The 20,402-nt window shown below is 33.0% G+C and overlaps 1 protein-coding gene across 15 annotated transcripts in view; it reads right to left on the bottom strand.

Moving 5' to 3' along the window:
- Nucleotides 1–237: 237 nt before the first annotated feature.
- The window catches only part of LOC123504332 (calcineurin subunit B type 2), a 36,208-nt gene continuing 16,043 nt past the window's right edge, over nucleotides 238–20,402 (bottom strand). For 8 of the 15 annotated variants that reach the window (XM_045254773.1, XM_045254771.1, XM_045254772.1 and 5 more), the window contains 4 exons: nucleotides 18,583–18,609; nucleotides 6,511–6,687; nucleotides 5,661–5,782; nucleotides 238–5,446 (listed from right to left, as the gene is read on the bottom strand). In XM_045254773.1, the coding sequence (XP_045110708.1) occupies nucleotides 5,276–5,446; nucleotides 5,661–5,782; nucleotides 6,511–6,687; nucleotides 18,583–18,609 (497 nt within the window). In that variant the 3' untranslated portion in view covers nucleotides 238–5,275. The remainder of the gene's footprint in view (nucleotides 5,447–5,660; nucleotides 5,783–6,510; nucleotides 6,688–18,582; nucleotides 18,610–20,402) is intronic. The other 7 variants (XM_045254779.1, XM_045254778.1, XM_045254780.1 and 4 more) reach the window with 1 other exon arrangement.

Here is a 20,402-nt window from a genome sequence, read left to right as displayed (position 1 = left end):
CAAAATAACATGGCATATCACATTTAAATCAGAAAAAAATCAATATTATTATGATGCCATGTGTAGAAAATACAGTGGCAACATTTTTCCAGTTCGCTGCAATTTCTAAGCATTTATTCACCAATCTTCCATAAAGCTGGGTTATGTACTGTACATTGTCTTGTAAAATATTGTGTTGATGGGCAGAGTTCCATTCTGTAAGGTGAAGGATTGATACTAAATAGAAAAAGAGAATAATGCCAAAAACAAACATTTATTAATATGTAAATGGTGTACAATAAGTTAACTTGTAATACATGGTCAAAGACCACTTTTCTAATTTAAAACTGGGCAGTTTCCTTCATTCAGACCTTGACTTTCTATTGATTTTTAGATCTTTTTATAACTTCTAACTGATTCTAACTGATACAAAAATTACATAACTTATAAACAATATGATGAATCAACACATGTGATGTTACAGATAGTTTCCTAGTTCTGATAAAGATTTACATTGACATCCATGTATTAATCAGTCATGGTTTGTCATTTTTAACAAATATCTTCACATTTCTAAACTTATAATACTTATGAAAGAAGTAAATGTGCTAGATCATACTCTCATACTTTAAATCCTATCACAGGTTACCTTTAATTTTACATTTCTAATTCCATTCCAGAATAGTACTAAGCCTAGAAGTGGTAACTAACTACATTTATTCATCAAGAACTACAGGGAGTGTATTTCAAAAGGGAAAAAATAAGTTTTGTTTGTATAAGTGGATATAACTTTACCATGAGGAATAGATAGTTTATCAAACTTCACTTCCACACACACACACACACACACACACACACACACACACACACTAACAGACAATAAAGATGATAGAATATATGGTATCCCATCCCCACCCTCAAAGAAAATAAGTAATGACCCACATATGTTGAGCAGTAGTATGTAGTGTGTGTGTGTGTGTGTGTGTGTGTGTGTGTGTGTGTGTGTGTGTGTGTGTGTGTGTGTGTGTGTGTGTGTGTGTGTGTGTGTGTGTGTGTGTGTGTAGTTAAGCACTGCAGTGAGCAAAAGTAGAAGTAAAATAATATACAATAAGCAAGTTGACAGCAATATTTGAAAATTCTGAGTCATCACATTTTCACGTCTGCACAAGTATTTATGTGGCAAACATGTACACACACATGCACACATGCAAGCACATGTGCATATGCACATACACAAATAACCCACATTCACCACACGTACCCACACATTCACACACATACGCACACACCTTTTAACATAGATCTTATAACAAATGTGGTGATTCAACAACAACAAGGCTTTTGAGATGAAAGGTGAGTAAGAATCTGTACCATACTTAGCAGATGACACAAGGCCAACTAAACACTTGTTCAAAGGTGAGAGTACAATGACATCATATACCTATGTTAGTTTGGCAATTCTAACCACATGTCAAGGTCAAAATATATAAAACATGGTTCTCATTAAAGAGAATTGTGTTAACTCAACCAGAAATGTTGACTATGTAAACATTCATAATAGGGAAACATCTACATAAGTAATTCTTTCATTTGTAAATATGTTTCTGTTGGCTTCAAAACAACTAATTTAAATAAGACATACACAATATTGTTTGAAAAAAAAAAAAAATAATAATAAACAAATAAATAAAACACAAAAGAGTTATCTCTTGGAGGATGAAGAGTTGAATTATGTGCTGCATGAAGGATTATTTTGAAAGTGGAGATACAAACCTGTATACACTGTTACACAAATCTATACAAATACTCCTGTATGTACAATGCAATGACACTGCAATGCTAAACAGAAATTAGAAAGGAGCTTCATTATTCAAGACTTACTTCAATAAGTAAGTGTGAAGACAATCTGATGGCAACATATTCCCTCAGAAACAATAAACTTTACTGTATTATGCCTTCAATGAAATTTCAGAAAGATCTAAGCTACATTTCATAAATAATTGAACATTCTACATAATGAATCTATAACTCCAAGAAACTCAACAGTAGTAATGCACCACTCATCTAAATTACAAATGTGTACTTACACTTCCAGCTAGTTCCCTACTGTACTGTATAATACATATTATCTACTGATGATTGAAAACATTCCAAATATAAAGAGGGAAGACAGCCATTCATTCACAATATTACAATGAGAAATGTTAATTCTGAAACAAAATTTTAAATATGCACTGTGACCATTTCAGCTTTTCTCTTACTGTATGCTCCCAGTTCATTAATCCATTAATCTTTCTTAACTCTTGCCTGGATGTTTTAACATGCAAATACTACTGCAGTGGTCATCAGCTAGTAGCTTTTGATTATAAAAGATAAAATAATTTTTTTCATTTTTCACACTTCGTTGAGATACCACATCAGCATAAAGGCATTCCATGTTTGAAACTATGACTGTTTCTTTTAACTTCAATAAAAGGATGGCTAAGTCTTCTCTTACTCATATGCTCTAAACCTCTCATCCCTTCATTTCACATTCTCAAGTATTCTGCCATTCCATTTTACTGAAGGATACTACTCTCTTGCAAAGATCAAATTCTCTACAACTACATTTTTTACATCCTATATAAAAAGTCCAAGAAACTGATCTAAATAAACAGAAAGCTAAGCAATGATACAGAAAAATCTGACAGAAATCAAATGTATTTCATTCAGTAATGTCTGTGCTTGGTGTTTAAATCCTACTCACCCTTTTATCTGCCTGTGCCTGATCAGCTTTTCAGTTTCATAGCATATCATTATAGTTATCTATGCATGAGAATTTTAGTGAAATAACTTGTGTGGAAAATAAAAACATACATCATTCAGTATATCAACAAAGATTTTGTTAGGTGGTAATAATCTGAGAGAGAGAGAGAGAGAGAGAGAGAGAGAGAGAGAGAGAGAGAGAGAGAGAGAGAGAGAGAGAGAGAGAGAGAGAGAGAGAGAGAGAGAGAGAGAGAGAGAGAGAGAGAGAGAGAGAGAGAGAGAGAGAGAGAGAGAGAGAGACTAGTTCTACCAAGCATGAATAAAACTCCCAAGTTCCTGTACATCCTAGAAGGGAAATTCATCATGTAATGAAATCCATGCTATACCCTCCAAACCATAAATAGTTGAAAAATATAAATGCTACTAACATCCCTTTTGTCATAAATATATCGGAGTACAAAGAGTGACTATCTAATCTTATTAAGTCCTATCACCTCAAGTAATATAAAAACTTCTGGAGCACTGTGTTGTATGCAACAGCTCCCCACAGTTAGATTACTTTACTTGGAACAGAGTGCAGAAGTCTCTGAATGGTCACCAATGTAAGCCACAGAATATTGGTCTGGATTCAAAATGAATGTATGTATATCTTGACTAGTTAATTCAAGCACTGGCTTGGACCTCTTTGGCCAACCAATTGCTATGTATTGCACATAGGACAACGCAGTGCTTATTGCCTCTTTCTACATTGTATACTCCATCAACCGATAACAACTACTAGTATAATAACAGTAGCAATAATAATAATAATAATAATAATAATAATAATAATAATAATAATAATAATAATAATAATAATGATGATAATAATAATAATAATAATAATAATAATGTTCAATAACTTTAATTTTTAATAAGAAGTAATCTTTACTTAAGATAATGAAATAAAGAATTCCAATCTAAATCATAACATTTTAAGCAACAGGCTAAAACTGGTTACATAAATTTCAAAGGTACGACTTGATATAATTTGAACTGAAACCTTACAAATTCATCATTTCAAAGCTTCAATATGTTAAGAAATTGTGAGCATTAAAAATCCATTTCCGATATATGTATATCTTTTGTGTGGACTCATATGATAAAAATAATTTTCCACTAACTGAGTATTATGCATTTGTAAATATTTCACTCAATGATACACAAAATTCAACTTCAAATTAATTAATTTCTTATTTAAAGAATAATTTTCTGGTAATAGCAAAGAATATCAATGAATGTAAATTATGTAGATTAATATTTTGCAGTGTTATAGCTTATACTCCCCTTTTGTGATGGCAGAAGTTAATAACTCTTGATATTTCCTATGTATGTGTATATGCACAGCAACATGTGCATAAATACAAGTATACAATCTATCTCTCGCTCTCATACACACAAACACGCACAAATTACATTTGAAAGAGGAGCACTGACTTCCTTATAGACACTAGTCCCCGCAAAATATAAATGTTAGAAATGTTTTGGGCTAAAAAAAAAAAAAAAAAAAAAAAAAAAAAGGGGGGGGCATAAGGTCGCAAGGCAGCACCATAATAAGAGTTTTCTTGACTCCAAGGATAACCAAATAACAAAGATTATGATACAAAGAAGTCATAATAGTTATGCAGCGGCACAACAATGATAATCCATTAAAAAATTACATCAAATTATCGCTTGGATTCAATGAACTTCCAGCAAAGGATGCTTACAGTATGTCAACATAATTTTCTAGGCCACCATTAAATATTTCTTTCAAGTGTTACATTTCATATTGTTATATTGAGATAAAATATTGGCATTGCACATTTACAATGATTCTTAATTGATCAGTGTATAAATATCCTAAGGGTCAACATATGGAATACATAAATTTCATCATATACTGTATATATAGATAATATATGTTTTAAGAGATGACTTTACAAGTATAACCGGCATACAATTGTACAAGTATGTGTTGTATTATTGAAATTTTAAAGGGAATCTGGAATTTCATATAATGTACATGTAAGTTATTGTAGCTAGATAGAATATAAATTTTTTTGTTTTGTGACAGTTTGTCCATTATATATAACGAGGGACTTGTTCATGAATTACTGGGCAATTTAAAGATTTCAATAAAAATGTCTAAATATGGCACATAAACATATCTGAAGCTGCCAATTTAAAAAGGAGGCAATGAACTACATAAAACTGAATGGATTATCATTATAATTTAAAGATGTACAGTTGCATAAAAAAGAAAGATTGGAGCACGTGTTATAAATATCTTAATTTTTTCCAGAACTGAAAATATTAATTAAAAACTAAATAATATATATATATATATATATATATATATATATATATATATATATATATATATATATATATATATATATATATATATATAACAACCTGGATATTGATTAACCATAATTATAATTGAAATAATGATTCAGACCAGCAATAACTTACATTGCACCTTATGCCAGCGGCACTATCAACAACCTGGTGTGTTTATAATACACGTTTATACATCAACAACCATCTTTTTGTGAACGTCTGTATTGCCCACTACTGAGCAAAACTCATCAAAGCTTATTTTTCCATCCTCATCTTTGTCAGCAAACAGGACAGTCTTGTCAACAATTTGCTGCAACTGTGTATCTTTCAGGTTGTTTCCAACCATCATCTTCAATACCTGAAAGGAAAGGACCTCCCATAAGCATACTTATTGACAAATGAACTTCCTCTTCCAACAAAATAGAAGTGAGAACTCAAAAAAACATGCACATCTTCTTTATCTGATAGAAGGAAACATACCTTCATAACATTGGGTTTTAACTGACAATACCATTTTCTTAACTCTTCTATAGTATATGTCAGAGTAAGCATAAATACTGAACAAGAATTACCTGGAAAAGTTCTCCATTTGAAATGTACCCATCATTATCCATGTCATATATGCGGAAAGCAAAGCGCATCTTACTTTCCTTATCACCTTTGACGCTAAACTGTGACATGCCTTGAATAAACTCTGTAAACATGAAGAAATTTTCACATAAACTTGTTTGCTGAAGAAGAAAGTCATGATTACAATTATAGAAAACACATCACTGCCATAAAGAAACAACAAACTGAATGGATGAAAGTGATATTGTATATCTGTAATTTGGGCACAAGATGAGAATAAACGTGAGTCAGTTTGTAAAGAGTGTAGTACATGAGTGAAAATGAGAAGCAAAATGTGACCAGACCACCAGTTAAATGAATAAGTAGAAGATGAGCACTGGAAGAAGAGAGACATGTCTAGTATAGGTTATGGGAGTCTGCAAACTTGAGAGAAACAATGTACAGATGCCAGACCTTCACACATATACACACACACACACACACACACACACACACACACACACACACACACACACATAAAGGAGGGTGGTGGAGACAAAGATGATGTGGTGATACTCTGATCATGGGAAAGGACAGGATATGGACCATGAGGGGATGGTCAAGTGGGAACCTAAAGACTTAGTTTTTGAGGTGGTTGAACCAATCAAAGGAAAACTGAAGCCTTCACCTGGTGTGGGGCTACCAGGTGTTGCTACTGAGAAATTATATGGCTGGGATTGGCGAGGAGTAAAGTGCTGGCGTCAGTACATAGGTTCTATTTTACAAATATTTTCAGAGAACATAACTGGTCCTACTAACATCTTTACTCTGAAAGCATACTGCAACTTCATCCTTCAATTCAAACTTTCTTACCTTTGAAATCTACTTCTCCATTACCATCTGCATCAAATATATCAATAACACGTTGCACTAACGGGTTTTGCTGCAGTTCTGGAAGTGACATAAATTCTTCAACTGAAAGAGAACCAGAGTTGTCCAGATCCAGCTTTCGGAACCGCTTCCCAAGACGGCGAATTTCATCGGCGTCAACTGTAGGTGAGATTCATTGGCCAGATTAGTGAGAATGAGCCCTAGATGAAGAACCAATAAGTCTCAGCCAGCAGTGGCAAATAATAACAAACAAATTTATAAATTGTTTACTCATCCATTGTACTGCAAAACCAATGCACAATATTGGTGCATTTTTGCATTTAATGTAAATTTATTACAGTGTAGTACTGAACAATGGTTTGTAACAGAATTGGTGCTTTTTATTTATTTATTTTTTTTATTCAAATTTTGATAAGGACTCAGGAAAGAAAACAAAGTATGCATTATTTCAGTCATGTGCTTTCTAGAAAGTCATGCTTTTCATTAGTTCTAAATATTATGTTATCAGTATGCAGTTTAACAAAATAACAACAAACAATTTGGCTGATGAATAAAAGCACACTATAATTCTTACTCGTTGTAAAAACATAAGGATCTAGTGATCCATGTTTGTGTTGCTATGAATTCTGATTAAATTTAGCTATAAAATTCACCTGAGAAATATCACAATTTCAAAAATAATTCTTGATATGCAATCAATTTTGTCTTAGCTATTTCAAGCTGACAGGCATTGACTGAAATAATTCAGTGCCACTGAACTAAATATATAAGGCCATGCACTTTGTGATAAATTGAATTTGAGACTAATTAACAAGCACAAGATTATCTGAAGTAATATCAGGTATTGGATGAGCAATAACAATGAAAAGAATGAGACTTATTGATATATCATCCAAGGCTCACTTGAATGCTTGCCAAATAAAATATAAAATAATATTCTACACTAGAAATTTGTTGTGAAACTATGATCATCTATCAATTGCAAATCTAACACAAAATTCATAAGTGAACACTATGTGATCATATTACAATGAACAAAAATACTATGACATGAAAGAACTGTTTCTTAGAAAAATCAGTAAGCTTCTTAGTTATATAATCTTATAAAGACAATTAAGATAAGGAAATAATCCTTCGAAAAACCGGAATCAATGAACAGCTCAACCAGTTCTCATATTCCACACCAAAAATAGATCTTTTAACTTAAGTATTTTGTTTGTAGTTGTTGCATTCAGATACTGTATTTTACTAATAACTGTATACTATTTTCAATGCTATGTTAAAAAATAAATAATTAGAAACTTAGCAAAACTGAGTTTGGCAATATTCTTTTTTATTTGACATTAATCCAGGTACAGAGCTGTTGTGATTACAGATTCTCCAATTTCTCTGATTGCTTTAAGGCTCTTTGAAGTTATATATATATATATATATATATATATATATATATATATATATATATATATATATATATATATATATATATATATATATGAAAGCAATCAAAGATGAATGAACTATATCTATAACTCACGCTATATACAGCATCTTAAATCTATGAAACTGCTCAAGAAAATTAAGCATGCTAATCATGTACATTAAGTCCTCTGTTAGATTATAAAAGTTAATGGAAATAGGCAGAGAAATCACCAATACATCATACTAGCTATTTACCAATGTAAATGCTAAGGTAGGAGTTATGTGAGTTGGCAAATATGTACATAGAACTCAAGCACTGTTACAAAGCAACAAAATTTCTACATTAATTCTGTGCTGTAAAACCAGTTTAATATCTAGTCTAGACTATAAGAGATCTAATAAAGCAAGAGTAAAGCATTACTACTCAATCAACTTACATTTCTCTAGTAGGATTTTGTAAACATATACACTAAACTCCCCCTTGCAAAAAATCAATCTAAAATTTGTCTATTGGAAGTAGCTGCAAGATTTTTACTTTCCTATTGTTAATATTTATATATTATGACTAAAATGTTTTCTCCTTTCATACTGGAAAAAATTTTCAAAAGACAGTGAAGCCAATCCCTCCACCCCTCTCTTTCTGTTGCTGAACACTGTCTGCAATGTTCTAATAACCTTTGATGGATAAATTCCCTCCTCAAGCAAGCAGTATGTACAGCCTCAAACTAAATGTTGACCTAGTCCATCCCATCACCACTCCATGTGCTGCTGTTTGAAATCCAAATGTTTAACACAGGAAACTCAGAGCATGAAGTCTCCTATGGTCTGGATAAGTCACAATATGACAAGGCACATACATTTCCATGCAAGTCTGATGGATAAAATCATTCAACTGACTCTGTGTACCATTTTGTTTATTGTAGGAGTCAATGTTTCCTTTTTTTCTCCCTATCTTTCTTAACAATTATTTTATTGTATATGCCATATCCTCCAACATAATTTTGTAAGGAAAAGATAATACTGAAACATCTAAACCACCATATCTATTCACTCCAATCACCAGAATGACAAAATTTTTCATCACCAGCTAAACAGTGAAAAGAAGAAAAATTCCATTAATCTTATGGTCAGTACTAATTCACACAACAAAACTTCCCTAAAACTCCAGGTATCCTTTTATCTCTATATAGCTACTACCTGCTATTAAGAAAAAACACCACTCTTCTTTTTAATATCATACATCATCTACCACATTATGAATAATTTTCTTGCTATTCAATCATTATACATATGAGCATCATGATATTTTTCAAATTTGCTATTAGATATAAAATATTCTAAAATATTTTACGTCTTCCTATAAAGTAACGAGACATAATGCCTTCCCTTGGTAACCACTTCAAGAGGGATGATCTGGCCTAGTGTACAAGTGAATAAATTAAAGAAGTGGTATTAATATTCACCTTGGTGTGTAGGCAAAAGTTAAGATGAGAAGGAACAAATGACCGGAAATGATAATTGTGAATAAATTAATTTCAAGCTTACTATAATATTATCTGAATGACCTTTTTTTGAACCTATAATATTAATCCCACATACAATAAGCCCCACAGACTCTTGTCTGATGAACGAACAGATGTAGCTATACCTCTGTTGGTTGCACTGCCTTTATGCAGGAAACTCAGGGACTCATGATATGCACATAACTATGTACTTGTATTCAACTGTATGAGAGAGAGAGAGAGAGAGAGAGAGAGAGAGAGAGAGAGAGAGAGAGAGAGAGAGAGAGAGAGAGAGAGAGAGAGAGAGAGAGAGAGAGAGAGAGAGAGAGAGAGAGAGAGAGAGAGAGAGAGAGAGAGAGAGAGAGAGAGAGAGAGTCATTGAAGTTCTTTTGCAAAATGTCTAACTTCCTAAAGGTAAAAATTCCATGCAAAACTTAGATACGTTTTTATAAGACAATGTAGCACTTTCAAAGTTGATCTTCCAAAACCGTACGGGGGAGCTTAGTGTTTACAAATTCAAATCTCAACTAGATGACAATTATAGCTACTATAATGATTGAAAAGAAAAGAACAAAAAAATTCTGTCAGTGAAAGCAAGCAATGTAAGGAGAAATCAAAATTATATTTTCATTTAACATTTTGTAAAACATGCCGCAATCTCTTTAAGAAACAAAAAGTCTATTTCATTGCTCAGAATTTAATTCTCTCAAGCAATTTCAGGACTGCTCAAAATGTGTCTTAATGAAAGACAATTTGTAGAATAACCTAACAAGAGGACTGTGGATTGTGATCACATTCTTTAAGCATATGTAACTACACTCAACTACAGGCACGCTCACACGCTAAGCTCACACTATAACTCAACACACTACTAGTACTTACTCTTCAGCTTTGAAACATTCAAGCTATAGTTCATGCAAAAGAAGGAATCTAAGCTACTAGATAGATACATAAGCAAACTTGGAACAAACAAAAACTGAGTTTGTATAGCTTTAAATGAAACTACATTCTATATTCATGGGATGTGTGCAGTTTGAAAAGTTAATATATATATATATATATATATATATATATATATATATATATATATATATATATATATATATATATATATATATATATATATATATATATATATATATATATATATATATATATATATATATATATATATATATATATATATATATATATATATATATATATATATATATATATATATATATATATATATATATATATATATATATACAGTATAAATATGTATATATTGCTTAACACAATAAATTATAAACATGATAAATCCTGTGAAACATATGCAAAGCAGACTTGGAGCAGATAAAGAATATCAAGGAGACATTACTACAGCTTATATTTATAATGCTAATTACTGTTACTGACAATACAAAACATAAGCATTTCATAAACATAGAAAATACTAAAACATCAACAGCTATCAATAAACTCCTGGAAACTCCCAAGTCATAAGCCTCACTAAAAAACTGAGCATTTAGAAAGTGTCTAAATCTGTTGGTTAATTAGTCATATAATGAAATGAAATAAATAAATAAATAATAATATCAACTGCTTTCCAATATTCTTGCATACAATATAAGGAATTTTTTTCTAATCAAACAGCCGAGCATCAGATGTAATCTTTGTTATATTGCTTCATTGGTCAAAATTACGTATTCAAAACCTTCATAACATGGTCAGGTAAACCAGAAAACAAGACAGGCAAGGCAAATTAAAAAGGAGAGAAAAATAGAAAAATATATCATGGCTTTGTAGATAAGCTAGAGTTGGAACATGGACAGAGGAAAATCTATTTCTTTTGAAGATCAAGACTACTGAGAACATACCAAAAATTCAACAGTAATGTTAGGTAATATAACCTGTGTGTGTGTTTGTGTTTGTAGTGTGGCATGTGCGTACGTGCATAAACATTTAACTAAATGTTTTCAGAGATATATGTGCCAATTCTTTCATAAATGAACAATGCAGCACCTTTTGTTTTCCTCCCACAACTACAAATCTGAAACTCTAATCCTTAAGGACAGGCTTAAAATATCTGTGATTATTGTGCAGTTACTGTGCTACTTCCTTTCTATGAAAAAGATGTTTGAGGATTTTGTCAAATTTTGTTCTATCTGCCTTGATTGCCTTCATCCTACTACACTGTAGTGGTTTTGAAGACCATAATATAAAACTCTGACAAACTTCACACTTGCAACAAGGCTTTTGTTTAATGATGATGGCAAAAATGTTATAGATCTAATTTCAATCACGTAATATTAAGTTCGAGTTGGCCATTTGTAAGTGGGGGCAAGGTTGAATTATATAAGGGAGAGAATTGTTTCTTCTGATAAATCACAGGAAATTATGGCCAGAACAGAAATAGAGATTTATCATTATCTACTTTGTTACAAATAGGTAATGTCAAGTTTAATAACTCCTCCCGAGATGAGTGATTATGATGAAGTTGAAGTTCTTTACCACATGTTTGCAGTGGTGTACTGATGAGAATAAGAATGCCTGCTGGCAAGGAAAAATAAACTATGTATAATACTATCATGATAAGTGTCCTGTCCATCCTGCTCCTGCCTTTAGTTTCTCACAGAAATTGAAGTCTGATGAGTTTAAAATAATGATATGAAATCCTAAAGGAAACAATGACAACACATATCCTGAAAGAGAAACATTTCCAGAGAACAAATCAGGGGATAGAATATAGAAATGCCTCCCACAGAAATGTTGCTATATAATGTAAAGTTTTCCCAGCTACACTTGAACAGTACTCACTGGATAAGAAGTGACGAGTTGCTACATATCCTAAATTTGCCGTAACAACAGTTTTCATGGAACTAGTTCCAGTAACTGTCAACTTAAGGTCAGAAGCCTCATGACAAGAAGTATATATCATGCAGTTATGTTGGCCAGGTCAGGTCAGTCCTGTTATTGTACATGTTCTTGTACAACAAATGGTACAGGATAGTTTTTCCCAAAAACAAAAAGTGACTGTGATAAAAAATAGTGAACTTACTATTCAGCTATGCTGACATCAGTAGATGACTAGGATGGAAAGTAGGTCAACATCAATAAGTAAAACATGTGAGCAAGTACCAATAATGTCAAATGCCCATTACCATGCAATACATGTCAACATAGTTCTTTAAGTACGGCACAAACACTGCATAAATATTGTATTAATTTCGCAATGCTATCAATTTGCAAAGTGATATTTCTATAATCCGATTTTAAGACTCAAGCACATAGTGCTATCTGCCTAATACAAATTTGATATGTACGATAAAAAATAAAAAATAAACACTTACCTCGCACAGCACATACTCCTATACTACTGCTCCTTGAAATCTATTTGGCCAGCCTTTCTTAGAAAGCAGAACACACATACACATGGTCATTCAGTGTTAACCACTGCTCAACAAAAGATAGATTCCTGAGATTATTAATGTACAACACCTTCATCCTCAAAGAAAGTGAATTCTGAAGACAAAATGGGCTCCAAAATTTTGACCTCAATTCTATACATCAAATATCTTCACTCTGACTTATAGTGTACTTATATTCCAATAAACCCTAAGCCCTAACAATGAAAGGTTAAGAATCAATTTGCAACCTATATACATATGATCCTTATAGGGATGAAACTTTTGAGCTTTGACAGGCTAGATCATATGCTAGACCATTCACTGATACTGACCTTCAAGCCAAGCAGCTTGTTTGGACTAAATACTTCAAGTTTATTCCTAATAAAGCAAATTAATGCACTGCGTTCTAGTGCTAAATATTTATGGCAACGGGTAGGCGCATATTTTAACTTGGAGGCTTTTCATACTTAGTCAAGACACTTTCTATACCTTTAGCCTTACCCATCACTGACCATCACCCCACACCAAGACTGCAGGCATACTGAGGGTATGGGTTTCATTCCAGAAGTAATGTTTCTTTCCATTAATTCAAAATGTGTTAGTTGCCCTTCCCTTGATTTTTTTTTTTTTTTTCAAACATGGATTCTTTCAATATCACACTTCTACAATTCCAACAACAGGAAGCCTTTGCTAGGCATTTGTGACATAACTGGTAAGCACAAATTAACATATTTCTTTTCTTTTTAACTCAAAATCACTGCCGGCAAAACAGATACATACCACTCACTATAATGAGCCATACAAAGGCAGCTGACCTGCTGGGTGCACTTTAAGGTTTGAAAGCATTTATATACAATATTCACTCCATTGGAGGAATGTGTGTGTGTGTGTGTGTGTGTGTGTGTGTGTGTGTGTGTGTGTGTGTGTGTGTGTGTGTGTGTGTGTGTGTGTGTGTGTGTGTGTGTGTGTGTGTGTATTCGAATTCACGGTCACCTGCTGGTCACCCAGCCAGTCTTTCCTATTACGGAGCAAACTCAGAGCTCATAGACTGATTTTCGGATAGGACTGATACCACACCACTCTCTACACACTGGGAAAGCGAGGCCACAACCCCTCGAGTTACATCCCATTATTGCTGCTAGGTGAACAGGGGCTACACATTAAGAGGCTCGCTCATTTGCCTCGCTGCAACCAGAACTCAAACCTCAGTTGTAAGCAGAATGTGCTAACCATTACACTACGTGGTGTGTGTGTGTGTGTGTGTGTGTGTGTGTGTGTGTGTGTGTGTGTGTGTGTGTGTGTGCATGCACATATTGCCTTGATATGAGATACTGATATAGCAATAAAATTCTTTGAGGAATTCATTAAAAATTCATGTATGAATTGCAGCATTCTCCAAAAAAAAAGAAAGAAAATAAATAAAATAACTGTCAATCCATGCAAAATGCATGTAACCACTTAGCAGGTTCATGCTGTGTTCTTAAACATCAAGAAGCACATAAAATGCCACTTTACTTGAATAATGCTGTCATGTAAGAAGAACACTGACAGATGGACAAATCACATACGTAAAGGCACATCATTCTCAACATGCTCTACAACAAAGAAAAGTAACAGTAAAGGTGCAATGAAGGGTAAACGGGTAAATTGTTACTTAATGAAAATAATGTATTACATATTTTCAATATGGTTGCATAGAATTACATAAAAAGTCATGTATAGAAAAATGACGCCATAAACTCTTAGACAAAGAATCCTTCAATGTTGAGAATTCCATAATCAGCTGACACATATATCATTACTAAACGTGACACAGTTACTATTCAGTTGATGCATCAATTTATCAGTTGTTTTGGCTTTAGGCATCAAAGCAGCATTACCACAGGTCTCCTCTGATTCAGGAATCAACTTATGCAAGTTCATGATCTACCATGTGTAGGTAAACTGGCCTTTTGCATTCACCTTATATTCTTGCACCTTCATTATTAAATCAAACAATAAATATTGTTCTTTAATGATATGGATTACACTGTGTAGTCAGTTACACATGCATAAGTAACTAAATAACTATAACTCTGCCTAACTGATGGTGAAATAAAGATACAAAATAAATACAAATAAGACACAAGGTCTAAAAATTTTTGCCAACTGATCATTCAAATATCTAAAGCATTCCAATAATCCAAATTGATCTTGTTGAAAACTCTGAACCAAATGCTTTAAAAACTGGTAATCGGTTAAGCCATTGCCAGCTTCTCTATTTCACTCATTCAGTAATGTACAAAGAATTGTATTTGTGATGCAACGGATTTTTCACTTTTAGTTCTTTTCTTTTTCTTTTATTTTCTCTCTCTCTCTCTCTCTCTCTCTTTTTTTTTTATTCATCTTTACAAATTTGGGCCCCTTGAAGTACCTAAGTGCATGACTGATATAGCTATTTAACTCTGAAGAAAGAGGCACTTATATATTTACTATGTATTGTAGCTGTGATTTTAACTTTTCCTTGCAAACTTGCTATTTCTATTTCTAACCATTTTACAAACAATACGTTCCTCATTACTGTCAAGCCAAGTATAATAATGAAGAAAACGTCATTAGTATTTTATCAAAAACAATTCTTAGTATGGTACTTAATGCTTTGGAAAAAGATTGTGAACACACTATTTTGATAATTGATGCATTTTATGGCTCTATGTGGCACTCCATAAACCCTAGTGTGTGTCTGGATGAGGCAAGTAAGGCAGGGTGGATGCAACATGGAGATTAGCAAGATAAGGAGTCATTGCTGTTTTCTGCTTTTACCATAATACTTTTGCTCTTACATCTGCTTTTCCATTTTCCTTTATGCTATAGGTCCTCCCCTTCCCCATGATGACCTGAGAAATGTTAAAGACAGTGCAAGCATGCAAAACATGTGTAAGACTTGGACAAGGGGCATGCATACACTTTTCCTCTTCCCTTGAGATTACTGCTGCCATAAAGGAAACCTGAATGCTATAAATTACAGTGAAACTGTCCGTTAGTCACTAAATAAGACAAAATGTCTTGCAAGAGTAATAAATGTCAGTGTCTTATTAGAGGAGGAGGAGGAGGAGGAGGAGGAGGAGGAGGAGGAGGAGGAGGAGGAGATTACTTTGTTGTATGTGTTATCTAATAAATTCCCATAACTTTTTCATGGCACAGTGGGTGACAACTGGACTGGGCAGGTGGGGGTAGACTTTTGATGGATTTGTTTTCTACTGCTTTGCTATTTCCTGGATATTACATATACAAGTGTTGCAAACTCCAGTTCATAGTATAAACTGTACCAGACAGTGTAAATACTGTTTCACTTAGTTCTGCTTGATACCTGCTACTCATATATGTGATAAGCCTGTCTAGTGTTCCTAAAACCAGTGAAAAGTATTGAACCGACATATTCCAAACGACAATTCTTATGGATGTGAAATGTGTAAGTAACAAATTATCACACCAGTACAGTAATGAGGACAATTTATTAGTTACTGTCATAGTAATTGTTCACAATACTACTTAAAAAAAAAAAAAAAAAAAAAAAAAAAAAAAAAAAACTAATACAGCCAAACAGAAACAACCAAATCATCAGCAGTCTCTGAGCTTTTTATTCTGCCAAATGAGAGAAGTAGGATCTTCATGGCAGTTTCTATGTCTTGTGGAAAATACATTTTCACATCAGAACAAGTACATGAAGCTCACTACAGCAACTGAAGATGTACCTGCTCCTAACCAACTCATGTTATCTTGAAAACTCCTTATACTTTCCACTGCCTTTCAAAAAAAAAAAAAAAAAAAAAAAAAAAAAAAAAAAAAAAAGTATCAGCTGAGAACCATGAAACTTGACAATGCAAAGACCATTTTAATTTTGTTATATGACAACTATAACAGACTCACAAATACTCGCATCCTTCTCTGCCACTAACACAAGTTTCTGGTCATCAAGAAATTCTATCAACAAATAACTTCTACATGTACAGTGTTTTACTGAGTTGCATCAAGAAAGAATTTCCAATGAAAAATATTCATGAATGCATTTACAAAATACTTTCAAGAAGTATTCAATCAACAGTATTTCAGTCAATTCATATTTGTATGAATTTGAAATATTCATATTAAAAATACATAACACTTGTATTCTGTCCATTTGTGTGTGTGTGTGTGTGTGTGTGTGTGTGTGTGTGTGTGTGTGTGTGTGTGTGTGTGTGTGTGTGTATTTGCCTAGTTGTATTGTACAGGGTTCGAGCAGAGCTCATAGTGGCCTGTCTCCATGTCTCCAATTTTTCTTTAAAATTTTGCACATTATGTGCTGTAACAATTTCATCACTCAATGCATTTCACTTTTTCACCATTATGTGTGTGTGTGTGTGTGTGTGTGTGTGTGTGTGTGTGTGTGTGTGTGTGTGTGTGTGTGTGTGTGTGTGTGTGTGTGTGTGTGTGTGCATTTTGTGCTTTGCATAAGATTTGAACTTTTTCATTATATTCCTACCCAAATATTTAGTGTTTCACAAGCACAAATATTTTTTGCATTTTCAATCTTTATAAGACAAAGCTTGTTTCTTGCAAGCTATTGATATCAAAGAAGACTTACTAATCTAATAACTGATTTCCCAGAAACTTGACCTAATCATTAAATAGTCATCCTGTGTAGGTCTGTAGTGAACTGTTATAACTTACCATCAAATGACCTTCACTTACATTAAATTAAATAATACTGTACATTCATTTTATTTGTCATTTATAGCAAAATTAATTAAGAATGAATTAATGCTCCCCATATCAAGCAAACCAACAAAAACCAGACCACAAATAAAAACCAAGCATTTACCCGTTTATCCGTGTTATTGTTGACCATCCCACATTATGCAAATAGTTCAAATAATCAACCTTGTTAGTTTTTAAATTGGTGCATCTCAAGCTGAACACGCTTCAAGACAAACATTCATATAAATCATGTATGTGTATATATATATACTGTATAAATATATATACCACATGCTAGAGCTAAAGACACCAATTTAAAGAGGAAAGATGGAAATATATATATATATATATATATATATATATATATATATATATATATATATATATATATATATATACTGTATATAGAAAATTCCCTGTTCTATGTAAAGTTATGAACACTGCATCTAATTAAAAACTTTTCTTGTCTAGCAACACAAGGGGCACAGAGAATAACCAGGGAAATCACTGATAATTGTTTGGTAAGCAAAGATTGTGTTGATCTGTTACTTTAATGTTTTCCAATAAGTTTAAATTTTGAAAAATGTATTTATGAATTTGTTTAAACATTCAAAGGCAAAATCCCTGAGCCCTATGCTTATGTAGGGCCAAACTCTGATGCCCCAAATTGCTAAAAGAGCTATCAATCTACAACATTAAAAATTGTCCAAGTTTATTGTCCAGTGGGGACTCTTTAATAGTTATATGATACAGCACAGTCTACACAACCCACATGAGACAAGGAACTGAAAAGATTCAAAGTGCACACATACTTCAACATGATGTATAGAAAGAGAAGACCAAGAGCCTTGAAATAAAGAAAAAGTGAGAATCTATAAGGATAATAAGTAAATAAACTGCTTTGTTTGAGCAGCATAATGCATAAAATACTGCAGAGCAGGTAACCCGCAAGCCACTGAAAGACTTGTTTGTCTCAGTGCCATCAAGAGCATTCCATTCCCAAGTTCAAAAAAGACAACACTTACACATTTGGAAGCCGTAGTCAGAGGACGCTGCAAGGAACAAAACACAACCATTGAGTGACAGCCAAGAGCCATACACACCATCAATACCGCGTTAAACTCAACCACCACCAGAAGTCAGCTTGGATGTGTCCCAACCAAATTTAAAAAGATTTGACTAGAGCTGAGTTGATGTACACTAATATCATTACAAGAAATTTAAAAGAAATACCTCATATTTTTCAGCATTCAAAATATTAACAAAACAATATTCATATTTATAGCAATGTTACAAATGCAATAAATTCATATACAAAATCTAAAATTCCTTCTGATACAAACCTATGGATACATTGTATACACATGATTAAGAAAACTTCCGGTTAAAAATTTTGATTAAAACCAGAATGTAAAGACTTGACCCCCATACACCGAAGTCACAGATTCTTCAACAACAATTTTGCTTAAAATCTTGAGATAATCATGTCACATATTGAATCATATTAAGAGAAATATATGAAATATCTGCATTATAGTATATCTGAGTGATCTTAGAGAATAGCCTACTAAGTCTACTGTACATGTCACTATATCATAAAACTAAATAGCTTTATCTGCATTGATAAAAGCATTCACCTTCATAATGATTATACACCTAAACTTTTTTTAAAATCCAAATTCCCTGACTAACACTGGTCTACTTATGAAGAAAGATCCCATTTTTCTCATTCACTAGCAGCTATCTATCTCTCTTCTATTTATCTATGTCTATTCTACCTATATACATACATGCACATACCAAGGCTGTCTCCCACAAAAAAGGGTGTGGCCAGGATAAGGAACACAGTTTTCACATTCAAACCTCTTTCTTAGCCTGTGGGCCCCTGAAGGAGAGGAGAAAGTACTCCTGCCTCACTTTACAGGAATCAGGTGCATAGTTTGGACAGTTTGGTCCAAAACAAGGCTTTGAAGCCCCACACTTGTGTGAGACTCAATGTGTGGTGCCTCCTTCAAGGGCCACAGGGCCGTATGCATTCACAACTGCTCTCTATTATGTATACTAACTACATAGGGAGAAATGTATAGTCACCCACCCTATATGCATATAATGTTAAAACAATGTTGCTATTATCCATCAATTTATAACTTCAGTACATCTGCACCTTATATTCATGAGTAAAATAATAATGAAAATCATAAAAACAAATAAAAAAAAAAAAGCTCAAATATAGTTTCTACTTACACTACTGCCTATCTAGTTCTCATGGTTAGCTTACATTTTCATTTTTATGTAATACAATATAAATAATCTCATGCTATGAACAAGTCTATGTCATAAAACATTATTTGTATGAATGCATACATTAACTTAAGTGCCCCTTTTTATATCCTATGTTGATGTCAACTCATTATTTACTCAGTCAGTGGCAATATAATGAAATAACTAATGCCATCCTAATGCTGTGAATGTTTACCATAGAGAGCTTTTTACAATCATATTGGCTGTTCAACAAAACTACCACTGCCTTTTACTAAACTCACAGTCTCCAGCCCCATATACCATGTAACTAATCCTCCTCCGTCATTGTAGTTAGTCTCTTAGATGTGTGGGCAACACTTATACCTGGCTTTCAGTAGTGTCCTGATGTACTGTTCTTTCATGTGTACATTTCTAAAATCAACTCCACAGGCCACAATTCCACCACAGACACAAAGCAGTACTCTTCACACAAGTTCTTAAAGCTTATACAGTCTAGCTAACTTTCAGTGCCAATATCAAGGAAAATATAAGCATAATCTTTTACAGAATAATTTATAACAAAAAAAATTGTTGGTGTTTGATG

Source organism: Portunus trituberculatus, chromosome 15, assembly GCF_017591435.1.
Source record: "Portunus trituberculatus isolate SZX2019 chromosome 15, ASM1759143v1, whole genome shotgun sequence".
Taxonomy (NCBI): Eukaryota; Metazoa; Arthropoda; class Malacostraca; order Decapoda; family Portunidae; genus Portunus; species Portunus trituberculatus.
This window is presented reverse-complemented; position numbering and strand designations above follow the sequence as displayed.